General features: G+C 38.6%; 1 protein-coding gene across 8 annotated transcripts in view; it reads right to left on the bottom strand.

Annotated features, from left to right (window-relative positions):
• Nucleotides 1-25,799, bottom strand: part of LOC122779610 (disks large homolog 4) — a 60,857-nt gene that overhangs the window by 6,141 nt on the left and 28,917 nt on the right. For 4 of the 8 annotated variants that reach the window (XM_044042125.1, XM_044042123.1, XM_044042120.1 and 1 more), the window contains exons 2-8: nucleotides 18,522-18,683; nucleotides 11,980-12,036; nucleotides 3,497-3,550; nucleotides 2,667-2,717; nucleotides 1,996-2,120; nucleotides 903-1,072; nucleotides 579-715 (exon numbers count right to left, since the gene is read on the bottom strand). In XM_044042125.1, the coding sequence (XP_043898060.1) occupies nucleotides 579-715; nucleotides 903-1,072; nucleotides 1,996-2,120; nucleotides 2,667-2,717; nucleotides 3,497-3,550; nucleotides 11,980-12,036; nucleotides 18,522-18,683 (756 nt within the window). The other 4 variants (XM_044042122.1, XM_044042124.1, XM_044042126.1 and 1 more) reach the window with 3 other exon arrangements.

Genomic DNA, 25,799 nt, shown 5'->3' with positions numbered 1-25,799 from the left:
AAGAAAGACACACTATATAATCATAGCTCAAGTCATGACGTGTCAACATAATTATTAAGGATAGAGTTACTGTAATATTCTACCTACATTACCATATAGATTATTTGCCATCAGAGATCACAGATGTTGACTATTGCTTATTAATTAATACAATAATTGATTGTAATTGTATTTTCTTAATGACCATAAGCACGTTTCCATATAATCCTGTTTAGAGACAAAGCATTATTTAGCTCAGACACCATTTAATTAAAATAAATAAATAAATATGCACCATTTTGAAGTTGCCGTCACTGAGCTTGTCACCTGCTGCTAAGTTAAAGCCTCCCTGTTCTCCAGCAGATGGCAGTAGTGCTGCTTGTATTTCACTGTGGTTATACTTAAACATCCCAGCCTACACATCTACTCGCATGTTAAACCAGAGCCATGAACATAACCGCTGTATTATGCTCTTGATACTTCAGTGCAGCTGATACATGACTGTGTGAGTGTGAGTGTGTTTGCTCAAGAGGTGAGAGTTGGAGGTCGTCATGTACAGAATGTGTGTGGGCACATGGCTTTACATATGATTGACTGACTGCTAAAATCTTGTCCCCGATCTGCAGACGGCCATCTTTATGAGCAGCCCCGCCTTCAATGATCTTGGTGACATAGATACTGTTATCTCCTGGTATGTGCTGGTTTCCCACCCCTCCGGCGATGCTGAAACCCAATCCTGAGAGAAAGATATCAACGAGAAAGGCAGAGAGAGAGAGAGAGAGAGAGAGGGTGAGTAAAAGGAATTCTGTGTTAATGCAGAGCCGATTTGTTAAATCCAGAGGGTAAAGCTTAGCCCTGAATAAAGCATCCTTAAGCCCACACAGAAGTGTTGGTGCTGTACAACGATCCATACTCCCACATACCTTTAGGCCCTTTGATGAGTTTGATTTCAGTGACTTTCTCAGCTGCGGGTTTCCTGCGGAGAACATAGAGGCGGACGATAGCACCTGCCTCCTTGAGAGCCTCCACAGCTTGACTGTGTGTCACCTCCCTCACATCAACCTCATTCACAAATAAGATGCAGTCGTTCACACTAAGAAACAGGGAGGGTGACAGACAGAGACACAGTGGGAGGGATAGTGAAAATTCAGCATGAGTTTATGTTGTGGTGCAGAATATCGGGTGTAATCCTCCACCACATGTGGTCAGGTGCTGTCAGTAATAATCAATTATTGGTTTTCTCCCAGATGTCAATATTCAAGGGAGGAAACCCTTGTTTGGTTGATACTAGCTTAATGCTTAGCTACAGTCTCGCTCTCTTTGTGTTAACTGTTCCAGAGAATTACAGTATGAACCATTAAAATGTAGTGACTTACAGGCTGTGTGTAGAAGAGAAGCTGTTTTTAAAGCATGATTTTTGATTAAAATAGCCTTTTTCCTCGGAGGGCCTAAAAACTACACTTATCGCTATTTTATTCATGCGTTTAAAATTCATTTTCCAGTCCTAAAAGAGATGGCGTAGGAAATTAAAAAATGAGCCCCCAAACCAATGGCTACTGATGTCTTGAGCTAAAAAAAAGTGGAAACTGCATAACTGCAATATTTTTTTTACAAATAATACAATACATGTATATATGTATATACATACAGTATATTATATAAACTGTATGTGCTTTCTACGTGGTACATACAGTCTTTATGTACTCCGATCCAACCTTTAGTAAGTTTTATACAGTTACAGTATTTTTTGATGGACTAATACTTGTCAAGTAAAGCAAGTTCTGATTCTGTTTCTCTAAATATGAAAGAATTAAACTGACTGAAAATGCCACATAAACGTACCTGATGACACATTCTCTCTGATGGCATGAAGTCAGTAGAGCTGCATTTTACGCACTTACATTGGTCTGTTCTGTTCTTCCTCTGGGATTTTTGACTGCAGGATTTTATATGTACTGTCCTCCGGGAATGTAGTGCATTGTTTCCAGGCTTCTGTGTTTACTGTAACTTGGTTACCTCAGCCGTCCGTCCTGAGCAGCAGCTCCTCCAGGTATGATTTTGGTGATGAAGATGCTGGGGTCATCACCCACATGGGGGTTGTCTGTTCCCCCAGCAATGCTGAAGCCCAGGCCCGAGTTACCCTGCAGTAACAATGAGATACACAACTACATGCGTCATGTTTTCTCGATTTGATCAAGACTGAAGTCACTTATTATCAAAGATGGGCATTTTATTAAAAAAAAATGCTATGTAAAGTATTAAATGGGAATAGGGCTGCAAATAATTAATCTGTTTTATTATTTCCTCGATTAATCGAGTAATCGTTTGGTCCATAAAGATGTTGAAAAATGTTGATCTGTGTTTACAAAACCTGGAAATGATGATGTTCTCCAATATCCTGTTTTGTCCACAAACCAAAATAATTAAGTTGATTTCTTTGCAAAGAAACCAGAAAATATTCACACTTAAGAAGATGAACAATCAGAAAACTTGTTTTAGTTATTGAAAAAACACTCAAATTGATTAATGGATTATTAAAATAATTGACAATTAATTTAGTGATCGATTAGTAATTGAATAGTCGTTGCAGCCCTAGACCTTTTTTTTTACAACCACGTGAATAATCAAATAATCCAATATTAATGCCCAGTAAATAATTCAAAAGTCAACTTGTTTCTCAGACTCACTCTCTCCAGTGTGATTTCCTCATACTCGATTTCACCTTCTGTCCCATTTACCTGTCAGAAACAGATGTTAGTTCATATTGTCAAGAGAGAAAAGTTTGTTTTTCCCTTTTTTCTAACATTATCAGTGTAAAGCCAAAATAAGAGTCTAAATCAGAATGTCGGCTTACGTTGGTTCAGCTTGACCGTGTTTGACATCAGTACTTGAACACAGCGTCATAATCGCTGAAATCTACTTCAAGTGTCTCTTGGCCAGGCGTTCTGTCCATTGAGGTTAATCCAAAATGGTTTTGCTTGTCTCTGACCCACTGCACATGTGGATCGGTGTGTGTGGTACCTGCTTGATAAGTTTGCCTTCTGATGGGATAGCTTAAAGCTACACATCAGCCTTAGCCCTGTCCCTGAGGAGGAGTGAAGAAAAAACTTCAACTTCACTGTTATGGTGTCTGACCTAGAAAATAACTTTTCGTAGCTCTGTAGCGGTGCAGAAAAATCCGGTTCTGCGATGGCAGACTTTTCTCTGGGAAGCCTCGTCCTCTAATCCCTCACAGTTCATGATAATATGTTCACTGCCTCCGATTTAGAAAAGGCTTCATCAATCAAAGTGAGTAATGTTTCTGTTCTGTCAAACAGAAAAATCTTATTTAAATCAAAAATGAGTAAAATGAATGACTGTCTTTGGATTGATACAATGAGCAAAGACCTGCCTGGATGGAGGTGACAAAAATGGAATTACTGATCATACAGACGGCAGTGTGAAAGTAGCCAAATGAGTCATGTGATTGGGCCTAACATACGACTACAATAAAGGGAGGATTAAACATAATCCTTACATATGGGGATCCATCGAGTGTGTCGGTGTTCACCACCACTGGAGGAGTATTTCCCTAGAGACAGAGGACAAAAAAAAAAAAAACATTATTAAGAAGCAACAACAGAGAATCGGAGATGACGTAGCTCCCGGATGAGCTCTCAGTGTATCCTCCAAACCTACAGTCACAGCCAAGAGTGATGGCCATTTTAGCTCTCAGCTGTGATAACACCATTCTCGCTCTGCTATGGTTGTCACTCTGCTCAAGGATAGAGAGCGCTGCTCAAGAGCCATTTTTTATTATCCACTCCATGCACAGTATGATGGACACAGAAATAATTCATGTGAGCCTTCAGGTTTTTGTACAAACTCTTGTTCTCAGGTATCGCTGAGACTGGTTTTATTACAGTGTTCACTTGAATTCAGCTGCCTCAGGATTCTAAATGTCTTTCAGTGTTAACTGACAGCGACGTTGTATTGTCACACCATATCATGTCATATTGTGTGGTATTACTCATGCTAAATGGCTTTTTATTGAATTGTGTGGACATGTTTATCGGCCATCTGCCCATCAACCGTTTCAAAATCAGTCATTCCTTTACAGCCATGTTGACAACATATGGTAGCATTATTCTCCCAGCACACTCAGAGGATGATGGACAATCAAAACCAGTGACAGACAGCACATCTCGTCTGAATATCTTCTCACACAGCTTGTGTGTGATATAATATAATATATACAATATACTACCCCTAAGTATGGTTGTGTTTGTGTATTATTACTTTAAAATTAAAATTGTTGGATTTTTGTAAAGTTGGAATAACCCGTCATCTTGTGCCCCGTGTTTGTTAAAGTCTGTAATCTCTCCAGTAGAATTCTAATTCTTGCACACGGAACCCGTGAGCAGGTTGTTGTTCCGGAACAAAGTGGGTTTTGGTATTGATATGGTTTGGGTTTAACCGCCTGTCAGGTTTGCTGGTGTTTTGGGACTTGTTTGCCCCTGTCGGCCACCGTAGGTTTCTCTGTCAGCTCATATGAAGTGTGACACTACACGCATCTTAATCCTCACTCCTGTTAATCCCCTTTCTCTGTGCTTCTTTACGGACTTTACTCTCATCAGCGTAGCTGATGTTGGAAGATGTAAGTACACAATTATGTGCAGTGATCTGCGTAGGACACAGTCTGACTAAGCTTGTGTATTTATTATTTCTGTCATTGCTCTGTATCATGCTGATTAGCATGGGAAAGACCCTGCACATCTAAAGTGCATGTAGAACTGCAGACGGCAGCAGAAAACATAGCTCACTGACCTTCACAGACCTGACAGCCCTGACACACACACACACACACACACACACACACACACACACACACACACACACACACACAAATGCACAACATAACTCAACGCAGTTTCTCAACTTTATACATTTTACATTTTCACATTCACTGATCTTTATGTGAAACAATGCGGAGTTCTTTTTCTTACTTTTAGTCTTTGTAAGTGAGAGTAAGTTGTCATGGGAACAGTTTCATAGATTATTACAGTGATTTGTATTGTCTTTGAAAATAGAGCTATCCACTCACTTGCCCCATTTTATCAGGTGCAACCCACTGCAACTGCTCCATAAAGCCTATGCCTTTATGAGGCCTATAATGCTCCTTTATATTTCTGACATACAGCTGTTAATTCAGTTCTATGTTTTAGCGCCGCAGTTACTCATTGATGGTGTTGTACTGAGCTGATTGTCAGAGTTTTAATGTTCTGCCTCCCACATGCCTGTGAATAAAGATGCAACACTCAGTTTAATGTAGCTCAGTACAACACCTTTGGCTATAATCTCAGAAATAAACACGTAGCTGCATTTGCACAATCTTGAAATAACGGTCAACAAAAATAGAACATCTCAAAGTAGTTTTACTACCGCTTATATTTGTACTTGCATTGTATGTACAATACTGAGGTTGTTTTTAAGTTTGCAATAGAAATAAACTGAACTGTGTGGCAAATTTGCTATCTATAAATTCAAATAGATTTCACTTTTCCTACACCATCAAACACCTAAAAAGTAAATAAATATATAGGCTCACTGCAATCAATTAAACAGTTAGTGTACATGCTATAAGGTCTGTACTTACTGTATAGTGCTTTTCTAGTCGTGATGACCACTCAAAGCTGTTTTTACACTACAGTTTTTTATACACCCACTGGTTAATACACATTGGGTGCAATGTCTTGCATCTCAAGAACACATCGGCATTGCAGACTTGCGTAGCCAGAAATCAAACTCACAACCTTCCAGTTGAAAGACAACTCGCTGTGCCACCAAGCTACTGGCGCCGCAATATATCAGTGTACAGTATCATCGTATGACAATTGTGCAATAATAACTATTACTTTTAAACAACCTCTCAAATGGTAACATCAAGCTTATGCTGATTGCAGCCTCTCGTGTAATAAATATGATATTAGCTCATTCTGATTTAAATACCAGTATCACTGTTTAACCCAAATCACATCACAAACACACTCTATGTACAGTATATCATTGAATTCCCATCAGACATATGTACAGTATAGTATTATTAGGAGCATCTGCTCCAACAAGGAATTTGCTAAAAGTTGACTGTGCTGAGCTCCACCATGTAGCTGCTGAACATTATGTCAAATTCATCCTTATCTAGAGACAGAAATAATGAGTATAGCCAGCAGAAATCCAGCAGAAATCCAAGTTCCCTGGAGGGATTTAGACAGAACCTTCTCTCCCTCTCTTTGCCCTGTCAAGTCTTTGGACATCAGGGTTGTTAGGATTTACAGTGTTTGGCTGCTGTTGCCCACCTATATTTTAGCACTACCTATTCAGCTAATGTGTCCTCTGCCATGTCTCTACAGGCCTCCTCATCCAGACATTCTCATGAATCCATATGCAGTGTTCATAGGGCTGTTTGTTTTCATAATCAATTCATCTGTTGATTATTTTCTCAATTAATTGAGTTGTTTGAACGTTTTTCAACATTTTCTGACACTTAATGCACCACTGGTGTTTATTTATATATATGTATATATATATATATATATGTGTGTATATATATATATGTGTATATATATATATATATGTATATGTATATGTATATATATATGTATATATGTATATGTATACACATATATATGTGTGTATATATATGTGTATATATATATATATATATATATATATATATATGTATATATACATATGTATATGTATACTGTGTATATATATATAATTAATTCATAATACTATGGTATTTCAAAATGTTGCCCCAGAGCCGCCTGGTTTCAGTAATGAATAGCAATGAATAGCATCCAACACTCTTTGGTAAGAAGGCACACACTTTCTTTTCCATGCATGCACTGCACTGAGGCAAGACACCATGCAGCACAAGTGTAAAGCAGTGTTTTAATATAATAAGTAGAGTTAGTCTTGGCATTTAGCTGTGGAAAACCACAAAGCTTCAGTCTGTTTCAGGCTGTAGCTGCATACTGTACTGTAACCTCTCCTTGCTGCTAAAATGACCCAGAAGACGTTCAAATAATCGGATCAACCTCTGCTGCTCTGTGCATGTGCACCTGCAAATTCGGTGCACACTCCTGCCACTACCTGGAGACTTTTTTTATTTTTCAAATGACACCAATTATAATGACAGTCATCGGTTTCGTTAAGCTTAAGAATATTATTATATCATTGGTGGGGCTTATGAGCGCTTTTTGGACTCAAACCAACGGTTGCATTAGAGGCTTTAGTGCTTCTACACAGCATGCAGCTGCTGGAGAGCCTTCAACTGGTCAATAAACAAGACAGTGACCTCTAGTGAAATACGCAATGTCAAACTATGAATTTGTATGTGATTGAATAAAAAGTGATTTTTTTTTAAAATACAACTGCGAGCATTATCGGCTCCAGACTGACCACTGACCACACTTGGGTTGCCTCAGGAACGTATCATGGCAACCCACACACAGCCTGAGTAGCATTAGATTAGTATTACCACATTTGATTTCCCAGACCTAAGGCCTGTGATTAAAATGTGTATCCACAGTCTAAACCTGAAATGTGTATCTGTGCTGGCTTTACAAGATCAAACCTTTGTATCTTAGTTCCACAGTAATAACAGTCTAGATTTACCATTTCTACTAATCACAATGGGATTGTTATAGTACAGTGAGGCACAGTGATAGATAACATTTTTAAATTGCCTACCATCTTATGATTTCGACGTTTCTTGACTTTCCGCACATTGTTGAGGAGACGGCAGCCCATCTTTTTGGCGTACCACACTGACATGAACATTCTGCTTCAAGGGCCAAAATTGAAGTCACTGTTGATACTGGGGAGCAAACCCTGCTCGCTTCCAAAATGACCAACACACACGCGGTGAGAGTTAGAGTAAGCTCTCCAAGTGTCTCCGTTTAAAAAGGGCAACAAAAGCATTGTTGTAAAGTGAGATATCAGGTCTAGGCCCTGCCATAACAGTCACTCAGAGACCTCAGAGCATCCAGATCACCTAAATTAAAAAGTGTTTCTTTCCACTCAATCTAAATAGATCATAATATTTAAAAATAGTATGACAAAGGATGTACCTTTGTACACTTTGTAATTCAGAGTCGCAGTGAAGGCACAGCCAAATTAGCATCCTTTTCTTGCTGAGTAGGTGAGACTTCATTTGAGGAAGCCCATAATCATCCGCCAACCCAAAGCTCGAATTATACAAATTACTCATCACCAAAAAAACCTCATATTATTATCCGAGACACACTTGTCCTGTCTTCAGAAATCATCCATCCAGAGTTTTAAAAAAGGATTTACAAACGGATCCCTCCGCTCTTCGTCATCCGTGGCAGTGGACTGTGATAGCGGTGCCTCCCTGTTCCTGGTCTGTGCTCAGTGAAAATGCAGTTCATATTTTCTGCTGCTTCTGTACTGTACCCCTCCCATCCCACTGCCAAGGGAAAGGAGAGCGAGCAGGAAAGTTTGATGGCAATTACTTAGCTGTCTCTCTGTATAATGTCGATGCTGGTGATGTGAGAGGGGGAGGAATTGTTCTTTGGCTGGATGTAGAAGGACAAGCAGCTCAGACTGGCCTGTCTTATCTGAGACTACAAAATACTACTACATGTTCATTCAATAATGGCATTTTTAAAGCTCTGCATGACACAGTGTATCATTGACCTTTCAGGTGCACTAAGCATGCATGTGCTGGTGTAAACAGGAAGCTGATTGTCCCTGCGGTTCATTGCTTAATTTCCGAGACTACGACGTAGAAGAAAAAAAAACAATGTTTAGACAGTCAGAGAAAGGATTTCTGTTACCGAGATGTGAGTGTGTGTGTGTAACTGCGTCATTGTTTTCAAAGGTCTCCATTTCTGTCTGACCAGAACAAAATGATGGCGTTTTCGAACAAAAACAGAGCCAGGCGTGTTCTCAACCTCCTAGTTTCAGGGCAACCGTATTCAGAGCAAGATTTGTACATTTTTAAACAAAAATCATGTGGACTGGAGACATGTAAACCCTGGGTTCTACTAAATCAGGTCAGTGAAACCCCAATAGTAGCACTAATGCTGGAACATACAGCTTGACATCTGATCATTTAAGTTAGTCAGTGCATTTTAATTTCTCTTCTGCTGACAAAGAGCTGATGTGCTCTATACTTTATGTGCACATAAGAGCACAGAGGCGTGCACACTTAACAGACTTAGGACAGACTGAAGGACAAGCTGGCAGCTGATGTTCCCATTTTGTTGAATAAAATCCCCTCCATCTATCTATCTAATTTTCTCACCCGTCCAAACACAAGGCCCCCTCTATCCGTCTTACTCCACCATTTAACATGAACAGCGCTCTCCTTCTCTTTCTGAGTGCATATTATTTTTTTCCCTCCGTCTTGCTTCCCTCTCCTTCCCGAAGGACCTGAGCTGCTGCTGCTGCTGCTGCTGCTGCTGCTGCACAGTAATTACACCAAAGCTGCAGGGACATATTTAAACATTTATTAAAGAAAACTAAGGAGGTCGGAGAAAATGAAGATAGAAACCAGATACCAACCAGACAAGAGTGCAGAGCAGAGAGGGGAGGGTGTGAATTGAGAACTCTTGGGGGGAAAAGGAAAACATTAATTGAATCCATACATTAAAAACGATTGTTTGTATGCTAAGTGCCATACACTTATCTTGGAGGGGTTGACTGTTTTGTCTGAAGAAGACTTGTGCAAAATAGTATTGTGTCAGGGCTGTGGTGAGCTGAGCAGGAAACATGATATACTGTTGGTTTTCATTGAAATGGATTGTAACATAAACTGGGGGCAGTGGGAGTCGTCAGTTAAAGCACATTTTGGCTGCTGTTGTTCACTCCCAGCTCTTCAGCTGAAGGTTAAATAGAAATGTAATATCAATGAATACATTGTTCAGATGCTATAGCACTGTGGCTGTGCTGTCAGCAGTTGAGCTATAATGATTCTTTTCTGAGTATGTTTTTCCAAATTCTTCAGAGACTGACACACTATATGTGGAATTTGAATGCATAGTAAACTCAGCCATGAAATGGATGCCTATAGAATTTGCTGCTAAGGTATCTGCAGCTCTGGAGCCTCATGCCTGTGAACCTAGATTTAGTCTTTTAAGGTACAGAGTGTAAAGATTCTGCGACATTTATCTGTTGCAGCTTAATATATCCTATGGAGACAACCTATGTAGCCTTCAGTTAGCATCAAAACTCAAAAGATGTATATGTAAATAATGAAAAACAACAATTTATACAATCAGATCATTGCACACTGATAAAAATAAGTGTCATTATTAATGATTTCACCTTAGTTTTACACACTGTACCTAGATCAAATCATACGTTTGCTTCTTTAAATCCAGTTTATATGAAATGTCTTTTGACTTTGTGTTTGCAGTCGAAAAGAATCACTTTCATCACACCCCGCTTAAATTTATGAAGCCACATAATAAGAGGAGAGCATAATACAGAAGACTTATAGAGTCATATACAGTGTTAGAGGCAGCAAGATTCATTAATGTGAGAACTGATCAATACAGAAAAAAAAATCTTCCCAATTACATTACACTCTAAGTTTTTTTTTAAAAATGTATGTCATTTGAAGCTGAAGCACCTCTTTGCTAAATCATGTACATAACCCAAAGACCTCCACTTACTTTGCCAAACCATCGCAGAGCTTCCAGAGACAATCCTACCCATAAATCATTGAGCGCCTGGAGTGGTACTGGCAAACCCCACGCCATTAACGCAATAAAGAGACAGACTGACGACACCACCTACACATCAATGACAGCCACACAGGCACAGCGGCTGCTTGGACAGCCTCACACACACACACACACACACACACAGGCGTTTCTGCATCTTTCAGACACTACAGACAACATATATAACAAACCAGTGCGGTAAATTAAAAAGCATGCACATGTGTGAGTGAAATGTATAAGGAGACATATTTATTGATGACTTTACTCTGAAGGTTGCAGATGTCCTGTATGTTAAACCGTGTAATTGTGAATTATGAGCAGACACTGTTGGACGGGATGCGTTCAAGGACAGTGTGAGCAGAAGTGATGTACAAGAGTAACTTCATTTGTTCACCAGAGACTTGGATGGAACAATTTAAAAGAATACTCATGATCCTGTGTCTTTTAATTATCTTCCGATTTGCTATTTTTACTGAAGAATGTTTTTTTTTAAAAAAAACAAAACAATTTGATCATTATCTATTTGGTGCTTAAGTATGAAATCCTCTGCTATTGTATTTTTGTCATTTGTTTTTGCAAGACAGACAAAAGACAAATATCATGTGATTAATTCATGGCACAAGAGGCTAAGTCTTTCTGTCAACATAACTATCTTTTCAAGGTGATGAAAGTTGCTGCACAGTCTCACACTGACCCCTACAGGTTTCAGTCTGTCCTGCAAAAAGATTACATCTACGTCTGTCAAACACTCATGATGCTCCATTATGCAAAGGATTTGCCATTAAACTGGATTTGTTCCAGGAACAAAATATGCCAATTGAACAATCTCAATGTTTCGGTCCCTCTAGACCTTTGTTCCAACTTCTTTAAAAACATTTTTAACAAACAAAAAAAGTCTTCCTCTCTGGCATTTATCTATCTGTGAGTGTGTTTCTCAGTCATTGACTATGATGTGTTTACAGTTAAATAAGAACATTTTGAATTCTCTGGTGCATCGCGATTCAGACATGGACGATTCTGAATCGATTCGCACATGGACAAAATTCCATGATTTCAGGCTCAAACAAATATAACATATCTGTCAGATTTGAATGATTATGAAAACACTCATATCATAAGTATACAGAGAGGATGGTCTCTGAATTCACAGAAAGCGCGGTGTAAAGAGATGAGGACACAAAACACACTGATGTTGATGACTGATGATGACACAGGTAACTTTTTTGGGGGGGTGACGGAGCGGCACGGATCATGTTGCTCTTACCAGTGTGGAAACAGCGGAGGTGTACATTGGAGTGTGTCCCGTAGACATCAACACAGGCTGCAAAACAACAGAGGGGAGAGGGTAATTGTGCAAAAGCATGCAAATGGGAACAGAAGAGGAACAGTGGGTGCTGCCTTGTCTTTTCTTACCTCTCCTCCCTGGGGAGACGCTGATAAATTAATCTTTGTCATAATCTCACAGATTTACCTTCAGGTTAGCAGAGGTATGTATCAAAATTAGATCAAATTGTTTAATGATACTGGATTTATTGTGTTATCAGTCTTTTAAATGCCTATCGATCTCAATACTATAATTTTAGTATGATCAGACCAAGAGTACATTGTAGGGCAATCAAACGAGTCACTGGTCTGTATTCAGTAATTGTGCTGTGATTTGTTTTTACATCGATAGGGAATCTTTAGGTGCGTTTCGATTACAATTACGATATAGGATTTGACTATAAAACGATTATCGATACATCTTGAATTTGATGCATCTTGACGCACACTTTCAGTCAGTCTTTTGAAAGTCTTCGCCGCTGCTATTTTTAACAACAGTGCAATTGTAATGAGAAACAAGAGTCTAATGCATTTCCATAATCTTTTATTCAACTAAATGAAATGTGTAAACTAGAAAGTGACAAATGCATCGTAAAGGAGTAACATATTGAATCACAATTCACATAAGATGAATCATGCTTTTATGTGCAATAACAGCTCAGCATCATTAGCACCCGTGTGGTCAGTCATTGCTCGTGTTTGGAGCACATGTGACATCAGGCTCCAGTTGTCAGTGATGAAGTGCAAAGTTATAGTAATTTCTATCCTCCCCGTGAGGCCGTGACTTCTGTTTTGGTTTCATTGTTGAGTGTTGTGATCCGTGTGTCAGTGAAACAACGCTGCTGTATCTCGACTGTTTCACTGTATCTCGACTGTTTCACTGTATCTCGACTGTTTCACTGTATCTCGACTATTTCACGTCATTTAACATTCAAGTAATCGGAATTTGGACATTTGTGAATCGATTAAGAGTTTTCTACGTCTAAATTACAAGGCATCTAAGAATCAATGTTTTTCCCCACCTCTAATTGTATAGTAAACTACAAATTTGAAACTGTGACAAGAGCAAATTTGTTCACAATATAACATTTCTGACTATTTTTTACTGCTATTTCTGAAACCCCCCATTTCTATAGGATATACTGCATGTTGGATAAATGTATCACAACTTTATTTCATGAATCTATTTAATGAATCTTATATAAGATTATATATAATCTTATATGGAAAAAAAACCTATCTGTCTATTGTTGATGGAATAATGTGAACAAGCTTATTTAGAATCAGCTGTAAAGAACAATGGGGTCATTTTGCTGTTAAAGCTCAGTGGATTTTTGCCCTGTACATCTGAAGCTGCTATACACTGGAAACAATACACCATGCTATGGATTTAACAAGTAGCAGCAGTGTGAGCATTTTTCACTTGTCAGGAGACACGTTCCCTCCCACTGGAGAAGTTTTCTATTCCAGTAAGGCACGAGTACGGATGTTGGGAGAGATATCATTTGACTGCTACCTGCGAGGTGGGGTCAGCAAATGATATGTTCAGATATATTCTGTGTATACAAACATGGCCTTTTGTCATTGTCATGCCCTGTTATACATTTTGAACTTCAGTGCTTTGCTTACAGTAGCTGTCAGAGTACTCGACAGACCAAGATTTCTCTCCTCTGTTCAGACGTTCAAACAGACATTAGGCTACAAGTCACCTGTGTTAACCATTAAGCAGTTAGTTTAAAGGTTAACAAGCAGGGGCAGGGATGTGAAAATGGAAAAACTATAGAGAAGAAGAAGGAACTAATTGTAAGTAACCCAAGTCATTTTTTCTAAAAGCCTTTTTCTTGGCAGGTACCAATATAAACTACCTTAAATACCAATATGGTAATTGTACTTTGTTTTTTAAACTACTAAGATAACATTAACCAGCCATTACAAACTCTATAACAAATAATCTGCTCCCTTAAAGAACAAATAGACATTTTTACTTTTACTTTTATTGCTTAGTGAAACATTGCTTTGAAGTTTAGGTTTTTTTGGATCATATTGTATTTTACATTTTTCTTTTTTCGGATATCCAGTGTGGTGCTTTTGAGCCGTATTACATCCCTAGTTATAGTAACGGAAAACGAGGGGTAACACTTGACAAACCAACCATCATCATCATCATCATCATCATCAGTTTAAATCTAATTGAAACAGTCATCATTATCATCAGGATTTTCCTTAAATCTTTGTCATTCGTTACACACATCATCAGGCAGTTATTCAAGCTTGGTGCTCAGCTATTTCTTACATATTTCATGTTGTACATACATACACACATGTTTCTAACTGGTCAAGGATGCAGTCGGTTGATATACAGTGCAATGATTCAAACAATTCATGATGAGTTAAGTTAGCCCCGGCTGTTATACTCTGTCTGAGGAGACAGACTCCATCAATAATGACAGGATTCCGGAAATAGAAACAGCACCAGTGTGGGTTCCCAAAACATTGTGAACAACGAGATAGAAGAAAACATCCCCCAGATGGAATTTTGCTGCAGTGAAGGTGTCTCAGTAACAGTGTTATTGTTGCTTTTACCCACTATCGCAGTTTTTGTTTCAACTTTTGATTCAGTCAACACACTGAGCAGCAGGATGTCTTTTTTTCCCTTTTGTAAATGAAGGCAATCTCCCTGTTAGGGAGTCTTTTAAAGAGATATGGGACCCCTCTCAGATGCAGCTCTCTAGGTTCATTTATCATTGTGCTGTATTTGTCTGGAGGGATGATATGAAGACGATAGTGCTGACTGATGACATTCATTCAGGCAACAGACTTGCATCAAGTGCAAGACCATGTATATAACATAGTTCTTACGTAAACAGATTGTTCCTATGTATGATTTAAATGATTTTTTTTATACTGATTATTCTCAAAAGCTCCTTGGCCTATGGGAAGCATGCAACACAAACGCATGAGTAAGATGGACCCAAGTGTGGAGAGAGAAATCATGTCACACAAACATCCCTGACTGATGACAAGTCTTGCTTCTTGTGTCTGCTCCTTCCATTATCGCAGATCACTCGTATAAAAGCAGCCATCCAGCAAAATGCTCTTCATTCACTGATTTGAGTGAAACACCGTAGGAGTCAGAACAATTAGAACACTACAGACATGAAGTACAGCCAGGCAAAATGATTGATCTGTGCAAAGATGTGACATTAACAACATTTTCTGAATGTTTCTGCATGTAATGAAAATCCTTAACTGACCTACCATGTGCATGTACAGACAGCATATATATATATATATATATACTGTATATGTTTTTACCACTGCATGCAGTCAAAGTTATTTTCTGTCTATTGTATATAATGAGACATCTTGATGGAGGAATGGTAAAAGGCAGTGGCTGTGCTGATTATAGGCTTGACAACACCATTTGTTCTTCTTAACAAATCTATTGTCTGGATTCTCACTGTGACATTCAGTTTCTCTTTGACGGCACAGATCTTTTGAAACAGGTCATAAATACTTTGTGTCATTTTAACTCAGTGATTTTCAGCCTGTAGCTTTTTTTGCAAATGTTGCTCCAACAGTGAGTTAGTAGTGCCTTCTTTACGGACTATTTTTAGTTGTGGATTAACACAAATTGATGCGTTAATGAGTATTTCTGGCAGCAAGACAGTCCACGTGGGATTGAGTAAAAACCGACGAGTGTCCACAGGCCATGTCACCCTTTGCAATGGTGTGGTGACTCACTGATGTTTTTAATAGTTTCTGGACATGACAGCTCATCCGTGGCACAGACAAATGAGCTAAATTGCACTTCAGCTACATGAGCAATACTTAGAATATATGATACGCTGATTGTTGTTTGTCTATATGAAAAGTATTAAATATTAGCCACTTAATATCTCTTAATAGTTATTGCAGATACTGACATTCTTGCTCACAGATTTAAACATAAAATGAATTTGCTGGAGGTGACTTCACCGAGGAGCCAGTCAGATTTTCTGGAAATGACCGAGTAAGTCACATAATCGATGTGAAACACTGGCAGTCACATATCACATTTAAACTCTTTTTATTAAGCAGACTCAAATTACCCCACGGAAAGGTGCATTTTAGGCAAAAGGAGTGACACTCTTGTAAATGGTGCATCCGTCACTGCATCTGCTGAGTGTCAGACTCCACTGAGACAAAGGAAGTTAATCACACCGTCAGAAAATGACAGCACATTGTCAAAAAAATCATCCTCACGGTGTCTGTAACAAGCCGTGTAACTGTTATATAAAAATACTGGACGCTGATGGTGTTTGGATTTTTTTGTGGATGTCACTGACTGGTAAAATCCCCCCAGGACAGAACAACCACAGAGGGAGGGGCTTATTTCTCTCCACGTTGGTTATTGCCTGTTGAAATTTCCCCATTCACAGAACTCAGGGGTCAAATGCACATAATCAGTGGAAGACCTGAGATAAAGGCAACATGAAATAAAAATAAAACTGTAGGTTTTGTGTAAATCAGGTCACATGAGGAGTAATTGCATCTATTTCATTTACATTAACACAACATTGGGCATTAAAGCTTTGCATGCTTTCTGTGTCTCAAACATTATCATTTTTATAATAATGATTTCCTTTGTGACCCATGATTAACTGATTTGATGATAATTTAACAGTTGATATGAGAGTTAGTTATGTCCCCTTGTGTCAAATAATGTATATTTTTTAGTGTGCCGTATGATAACTGGAACGGGTCCTCCAGTGCCACTAAAGTTTTCAATTTCGGGAGTGATCCACCTGAGCAGCGAGCACACAATATTCATGGCCATGTGTTGTATATTTTAAAATTGAAGCTGCAAAGCACAATAACTCAGCCTCTCCTCTCTGCTCATTACAGGAGAACATTTTAATGGACGTCTCTGCTCCCCAGTGACACCAGTGTACTTGCCTTAGGGGAAAGCAGTAGCACTACACCTACAAAGTATATAAATACAGCTGTGTGGTCTTAATGTCTGGTGAGGCTGTGAAATAACCTTTGTCGGCATAGGAGATGGATCGTTATTAAATGAGCATTATAGCTTACACCTGCTTGCATTTGTAGCTACAGTAACTACAAGTAATCGTTACAACACTCAAGGCAAACGGACTGTGCTCATGTTCCCACTGATGTCAGCTGTATCTTCTGACTGTGACAAGGAGGTCTTGTGTTTGTTGGTGTCAGTAGAACCAGAGAAACTATAAGTTCCACGTTGAAACATGGAGCTGAGTTTAAATGTAGGTGATCTTTGTTTGTAAGATCAACCACCTTGAAAGCTATCATTGACAGACTGACATACTGTATGTAATAGAAAGCAGAAATTACCATTTTTGATTTTTCACACGTATTTGAGGCAAAACTCTCATTACTTGGAGGAGGAGGCGTTCATGGTGTTGTACACGTTTAGCGTAAACTTGCACTGGTGCTTTTGTAAACAATAATAGTAGGCCTAACCTTATTTTGGTTAAAAGAAGCAGAGCACTGCTGCATCCCTCTGTGCACATCCTAATTCTCTAATTGTTGCTTAATACTTTTGGTAACTTCTTCAGACACCGACTGTAGAACATCTCGGCTTCATTGGCAGGAAGTGACCATGCAGATAGAAATAAATTTCTCAATTATCTTTTCAGGAGAAATCATACATTTTTAAAACAGCATTTTCATTTTAGGTCATGATGAAAACAACTACTTAAAGACAACGTATTTGATCTATAGTTTTCCCTTAGTGACAACTGACTGGAAGTTAAGGATCTGGCTTATATTTTAGAGGAAGCTGTAAGATAGTCCATTCTATGTGTAGCTAAATGTGTCACTATAAGTGTTAATTGCACAAATCTAATTCAGAGAGATATTATTTCAACCCATGGTCTAAATTGTGTTTGTGTCTGGTGTAACATTTGGTTTGGATAAACTGATTTCAGGCCGTATCATTTTAATGGTTTAGGTGTAATGGTTTAGGTGATCAGATTACTCAATCCTGAACACATCTTGGTGTCCACTTAGACTTTGATTTTCCTGCTGTTAATACCTGATATCCAATTACCCAATGTGCAAGTCAAAGGCCAGACGTCTTCATAAATTTATTATGTTCCCATTAAATTATTTATGTTGAAGAATCATCTGGATTTCAAAACGGCCAACAGACCCTCTTAACTGCAAAGTTATGATCAATGAAATAAAAAAAGAAGTAGCTTAGAGCATACTATGCCTCTCAGTGTAAAAATGACAGTATAATGACTGAAAATCAGTTTTATTTCAGATTTAATGTGTTTTTTTTTATCATTTAAAGTAATTAGAATTATAATTTACTGTCTCATTCCACTTTTTTCCACAACCTATTTAAATATCAGGTGAAAAATGGCCCATTCTTCTGCCGTTGTGTTAGTGTTGGGTATTGATCCGTGTGCATACAGTAAATGAATGTGTGTTGTGCGTGTGTTTGTGTATGTGCACTACCTTGACAGGAGAGATATGTGTGTGTGGTGTGTAGCCATGTATGGCCTCCATGGCAGCGAGGTTCTTGTCACTCATATGAAGCATCTCGGCACTTTTCCCTGGAGCCAGATGTGCTGGACTGTGCTCCAAGGGGGGCGTCTCCTCATCCTGGTACCTGTACTTCTACACACACACACACACACACACAAATAAGGCTATTAGTCTCTGGTAGATGAGTTTTTTGTAAACCTGATGTCGATTTTTAGAAATCAGGACAGCTAATAATATATGGTGTTTGTTTTTTTCCCACTGGTTTTTCTTCCTTTATTTGATCAAATATAACAGTGCAGTTTATCATTAAGGTCCTCTGTGTAAGAATTGGTGACATCTAATGGTGAAACTTCCGATTGCAACAGATGGAGAACTTCACCCCCTCACTTACTAAATCACATCAGAGAACCACAGTGGCCTTAGCATTACCAGAAAGGTTGTTAACATCAACAACAACAAGTCTGCTCCTTTAGCAGTAGGACTGGAAAATACAGCCACAAACACTGCACTACAAGTGACACACAAATAAAGATTGATTTTTTTTCTGACTGGAAGTTAGAGAAACCAATTAGTTGTGATTTTGAACTTCTACATGGACAGAAAAGTATACAGAACAGAACAACATCACACAAATCTGAGGCAACATTCAGAGCAATCATCTCAAAATGTGTTTGCATGAGGCATAATGTATCAAAATCTATAATACATTACTTGAGTAAGGTTTCTGAGAGCAGAAATGTGTAAACGTAGATAAATAAGTAATAAACCGCCATTTCATTAAATAATAATTAATGGCAATGGACCTGATTGATCTGCCAACTAATTAGACCAGGGGTGTCAAACTCATTTTGATAATAACCTGTAAACAACAAGAACTCCAAATATCCTCTTTGTTTTCCATTTATTGAAGTATTAAGAACAACCTGACATTTCTTGACAAAAAATAAATGCAATTTCAACCAAACGATGCCTAAGTTTACCATTTACACACGAGCATTACAACGTACAGATCCCAGTGGATCACATAGGGACAAAAACGTTTACTCACAGGTTTCTGGAACTGAAAAATGTTATATTAGATTCTAATCATAACGTGAAATTTTCACAAATTCATCCTGCGGGCTGCATCGGACCCTCTGGTGGGCCGTCCTAACCCTTACCCACGGGCCATACATTTGACACCCCTGAATTAGACGGTTTAGTTCTACGCTGCTGTCATGTATAAGGGGTTGGTGTATATTAGTGTATTATTGTATTAGTGTATATTATACTATTTTATTTTTGGTCATATAAACAACAAAGCATAACCATTTATGTAAATATACAGTACAATTGGCAGAAAGACAAATATGTTATGTACACAGATCCAAATTTATTCTAAAAAAAAAAAAGGAATAGGCCGAAGCCCAAGGCTAAATTTCCTATACCCTAAGTTATAGTCCTTAATTATTACATTTTACACGTTAAAGCTTTCTTTTTTAACTCCACAAACATGTACACTATTTCAATTCATCGGTTAACAGAACTGACTGTCAGCCTTTTCTTTACAATAACACGTTCACCAGGTGGTATCACTGATGATTCCTCCAGCAAATATGGACAATCTTTTCGCATATCTTGTATAACATGTAATGTGTGCGATCCCCACAGTGAGGACATGATGGAAAGTGAGCCTCAAAATGTTGCCATTGCGTGTTGAGCAGAGCAATCGTCCTCCACAACCACATGGAGCAACGAGAGCCATGACTCATAGCAGCTCTACAGAAGCAGCTCATGCAGCTTCTTCCCAATAACCTTTCTCCCCTACTGATTTTCCCACACTTGGGCTTTCTGCCAGCTGCCCACTGTGTTTTCCACACATGGTAGGCTTCATTCTGGGTGTGATGGCACAAAATCAGCACGCAGTGTTTTCCATCACAAACGCTTCAGAAAGTGGGCAGCGTCTGTGGAGATCTCCCACACTGTCCTGCATGTTAGTCCTTGTGTGTTTTTTCTTCAGGTCTTTACCCCCAAAACCCTCTCAGAATTATAAAAAGCTGTGCTGCTGCACTGCAGATGTGAAGCACTCTCGTCTGAAAATGGAGAAATTCAGAGGGATCATCTGAATTTTGGCTGAAGGCCTGATGGCCAATCCTGCCACTTTTTTTGGAGGCAGACAGGAAGGGAGGTGCATCACCGAGCCCCTTCTCAAATAGGCTGCCTAGCAACCAGTGCAGAGATTGCAGTGCCACGGTTGGGGCTGCCAGCATTGGTCCTGGATCACATTACACTGAGACAGCAAGAAAGAAAAGGAGTGAAATAGAGATGAAGATGGAGGAGAAAGTGAGGGGGATGGGGTAAAAATGAAAAAAAAAAAAACAAGTGAGGTTGTCAATAAAGGGAAGCAGAAAACAACAGCTCGGGGGTGAACCAGAGAGAAAATGAATAGTTGTTGAGTTCACCATAACATAATTACAGGGAAAGCATTGATTCTGCTTGATTAAGCACTGCTTTAGTAATATGAACGAAGGGTGAAAAATTATATACCAGTATACCACCAACTCCCATTGGGCAGTGTAACACATAATTGAACAACTGCTGCTTTTTATTCCTTTCTATGTTAGTTAACCTGGCAAAGTGAGACTTTTATTCAGTGACACAACTCACCAGCCTAAAACCTGGAGAGATCAGTAAATGGCATGAATCACAGCTCAGAGTAGGCTGAGCTCTACACTGCCTCCCCCCTTTTTCTGCATGACCAACATTCATGCTGCCGTGTTGCCTTCTGTCCCACTGGTGGGGGATGTGACAGTCGATGTTACAGTGTCCTTCTGGTGAGAGCTGTAGGTACATCTCTTCTCATCAGTACACTGTATGACATAGACTATGAAATTGAAGTAGTAGCTGCATTTATTTGGAAGTGGATGAATACTAGCTCTGAACAATGAACCCTTTTCAAGGACATACTCTTTTTGATTGTTCTATACAAAATGCAAATCACGTATCTCTAAATTCTTGTTCTTGTAATATATGTATTATATTAATATATTAGTAGAGAACCGGGGCGCTCTAAGAATCAGAACAGGGAACTTCTGTTGAAGATGACGATGCCTTCAAGGGCCAGTATACTTGTCATATGGCCGAGTAGCTTTGGTACCACTCCACCCCCACTGCCGCCTTTACTGGAGCAAGTATACTTCATCACAATCTGATCACAAGACCATACTGGAATTTAAATTTGTTCCACACAGTGACACTCAACAGTGAAGTGTCGTCCAAATAACACTTTGGAGAGAATATACTGTGCAACCAATTGACATTCACACTTGCTTATTATGTCATCAAACAAATATTTCCACGTTTAAACAAAAAGTGCATCTCTCTCTCTCTGTGACCATTCATGTGTCAAAATAAAAGCCATGCATAGTATTTTTACATATACATACATTACATTAACACAGGCGTAAATAAATACATTCCATTAGCTAAATTAATATAATATAGTCTGGATAAATAAACATTGTGTCAGTGAAATGTGTTATTTTCTCTCAAACAGGGGGGTTTAATCCGGCCAGAACGATAAATCCAATAAATCACCCAAGAAACAAATGATCTTTTCAAAGACTGTATTGTATCTGTACTGTACATTCATTTATTTTAGGAATTATTCTAATTTAAAAGTCAATATAATGTGTTCTTCCTTTGCTGTGATAATCTGAATGTTGTCTTTGGCTGGAAAATTGGGCCTTTGATGGTTAAGTGAGTTAATTTAATGTAAAGCAGTTGTCAAACTCCATCTACCGTCATCTCACTTTGTAATTCAAGGACCAAGCTTGAGCGTTTAAAAGGCTGCGCATTAGGTAATGGACTGAAAGCTAATCTCACCTCTCAGGCATATAATTTCAGATATTTTGACATCAAATGCACTCAATGTGCAAGGTGTCACATGACCCATGAGGAGCCCTTGGTTCCCCCACTGCATCTCCACAGAATTTAAGCTCTTACAAGTTAACCTATTTGCATTTTTTTAATGATAATGACTCACGATTTTTCTACATTTGGATTCATTTTTACCAGTTTCTGCTCAGATGAACTTAAATCAGTGCAGAAATAGTCCATGGCACTGATATAATCTGGATAACTAAATGTGCTGGAAGGAAACCAAATTAGCAAACAGCCTTGTAAAGAGTTTTAAATACTGGGTTTAAAACTTTGAAGAAGGCCAAAGATGATAACCTAGTTTCCTCTGTTCAGACATGGCCCTCACCCTTATTTGAATATTCATTACAAATACACAAACAATGATTAATTGTCAGAAAAATGCATTACCACCGCTTTTCAGCTCTTCTTGTAGACTTAAATACACTGGCTGTCTGACCTGAGTCACATCTCTGATATTTTTACCTTGTGCTACTTTTGTTTCTCTCCATCTTTGCAGCCACTTTTAACTGTGATTTCATGTTACTGTTTAATTACCGGATCATTAGTCAGTCCTGTGCAGCAGTCAGTGGGTGCAATTGTATCAGACTTGACTTATTTTTGTAAGCATAAAAAGACGTACAATGTATGTCTTCTACAGTTATACAGTACCTGTTATGACTGTGACCCAGGCTTTAGCTTCAGTTCATCCATCACTAACACTATACAAATTACACGTTCAGTACAGTACTGTATGTAGGCCACAACACCTGCTAGATGTTAGCGGAGCAAATCCTCACATAGCTCACCAGAACATGTAAACTGGCCTTAACAGTACTCGATACTTTCAGCGTCCTCCTTCATGTATAATCTGCTGTGTAAGAAAGCATTCAAAGCGTTATCACCCATCGTCACTGTGACATAGCATTATGAAACGTTGGTCCTCGATGGTTGTCTGAAGTTTCTCATTTCCACGACAGTAAATTGAAATCCTGTCATTATTGCAGTCTCAGCTGACTTTCACTCTCAAGTGTCTCCTTCAGTGCCGAAAAACCCCAATCACCACTTTCATTCCTTTAACAGCAGACTCCCAATGACATGGTGGAGGCGTGAACTGAAATGCTTCTCATTCACTTTGAATGGAGAAGTGTCGAGCGTTGCTGAAGTGCATTGTGGGTCCCTGGCTTTGCTTTGATCATGTTGTGTGCATCAGAAGTTTAGAAATGTCCAACTTTCAAAGTGTCACCCTAGGCATCAGCCAATTAAATCACTTGATGCAAGTATTCCAGCCAGCCAGTATCCTAGCCATTTAAATGATGTTTCTGTGTGTAGCTCAAATAGTTCTTGGACAAGGATGTTCTCCCTGGTGCCGACAAAGTGCACCCAATAATGATGTAATACCTCCAATATACCTCCAGCACCAAGCACCAAGCCCACCCACCAAAGTGTTAAATGATTGTAAGGTACCCTATGATTCCCACCCCTATACGTGAGTCCTCCGTCATATTATTACAGTGACAAGTGTTCATATCCTGTAGCTATACTGCAACAACAACAGCAGCAGCAACAACAAAAACAGCCACAGCGGAGCTTTACATTTGCCATGGGGCACAATGCTTACGGCTTCGCCCGGGGAACGATTTGAATGTAACTATCAATCCCCTTCAATGGAAACACTCCATTGGACACTCCTCATGCAATGTTAAATCTGTCGTTGGGTGTAGTAACTATATTTTTTTGGAATTGCTGAAAATGAACTGTGAAATATAAAACATTCAAACGTATTATTCACGGTATTTTTTATTTATTTATTCATACAAACTAAATTCAATACAGTGTGTGTTTAAAAAGATTTACGGTAGGTTTGTGCACGGTGTGTTGCAGAGTGAAGGTGTTTCATATTGACCAGCACCTCTCCGGCTTTAATACATTGTCCCACAGAGAGATCGTCCAGGTACTCAGCGCTATTTAAATGATCCAATTAAAACTTTGTGTGAAAAAAAAGACACACTTTCTGTGGTGTATATATATGTATATATATATATATATATATATATATATATATATATATATATATATATATATATATATATATATATACATATATATTTATATGTGTATATATATGTGTATATATACATATATGTGTATATATACAACCTCATTACTGTCCACACTAACTCAAGACTTTTACATAAATAAAATCCCTAAAGTACTCTCAAGCTTGCGTCTTATGTTGCTACACTAAAAACCCATACCAAAATAAACAAAGATAACATTTTCCCTTTGTACTCCCTATATATAGTTAGTACTGATTTAGAAAGTCAACATTTACTTGTCAGTGTCACATAGTCTCTCGTTAATTTATGCTCTTCTAACACAAGTTAATGAGATTCTGAATATAATTTCTGCTGAATGAATCATCATTGATAAAAACCCACACACATGTATCATCCTTGATTTTAATTCAAATTAGCGTCTCGGATACAGTAAATTGTGCCACAGTGGGATCGACTGTCGTCCTTCTGGTGCGTGTTGTTTGACGTGGTTCCCATTTTGTCTCTCTAGAGCCTGGTTTCACAGGAACTTGGTGTTCATTTCTAAGATGAGGTAGCGACTACATTTACAGTTCATGATGTCTAAGAAAATCTGAAAGTGATGTTGATTTCATAAGCCCATGACAAAGCCCCTGATCTAGTTAATGAATGATCTTTGACAGACAACCTAGTTTGATGACATTGTTCAGGGAGAGCTCTAGTGGCAGAACGAGCATTAACCAACAATAAGTAGTTGTGATCCATCCCTCTTCTACCACTTTATCGTCCACATGACGGTCGCGGGAGAGCTGACATACACCCTGGACATGTCGCCAGTCCATTACAAGGTCACATATAGAGACAAACAACCATCCACTCTCACCTACTATCAATATAGGGTCCAGTTTTCCTACAACAACCATATGGCTTAGTGACAATTACACAGAATAAAATCCCCCAAAAAACCCAACACAAGACAACACGCTGACTAACAAGTAGTATGGAACATTTGCTCAATCTTATGGGTTTTCCCCTCGAGTCATAGCTGTCGTATATGGTCGTATGAAAAATGTGGTTGTGTATTTATTTTGTGTTTTACGGTACAGACTGAGGTAACTATGTCATGCAGCTAGCTTCGTAGGAGACTGTATGAGATTTGAGTGTGTGTAGAGGATTGATGTTGCCGATTCTGACACTCATTAAACTGAATGATCATTTCACAGTAGTGGATTAAGTAGACAAGTTTTAAGGCGACCAAAATGAATCAGTTCTTTACCTGGAATATAAATATTGATTCCTGTAGATTTAAGTGTTG

The sequence above is a fragment of the Solea senegalensis genome, linkage group LG13, assembly GCF_019176455.1.
Source record: "Solea senegalensis isolate Sse05_10M linkage group LG13, IFAPA_SoseM_1, whole genome shotgun sequence".
Classification (NCBI taxonomy): Eukaryota; Metazoa; Chordata; class Actinopteri; order Pleuronectiformes; family Soleidae; genus Solea; species Solea senegalensis.
The sequence above is the reverse complement of the archived record's forward strand: the minus strand, read 5'-3'. Positions and strand labels throughout refer to the sequence as shown.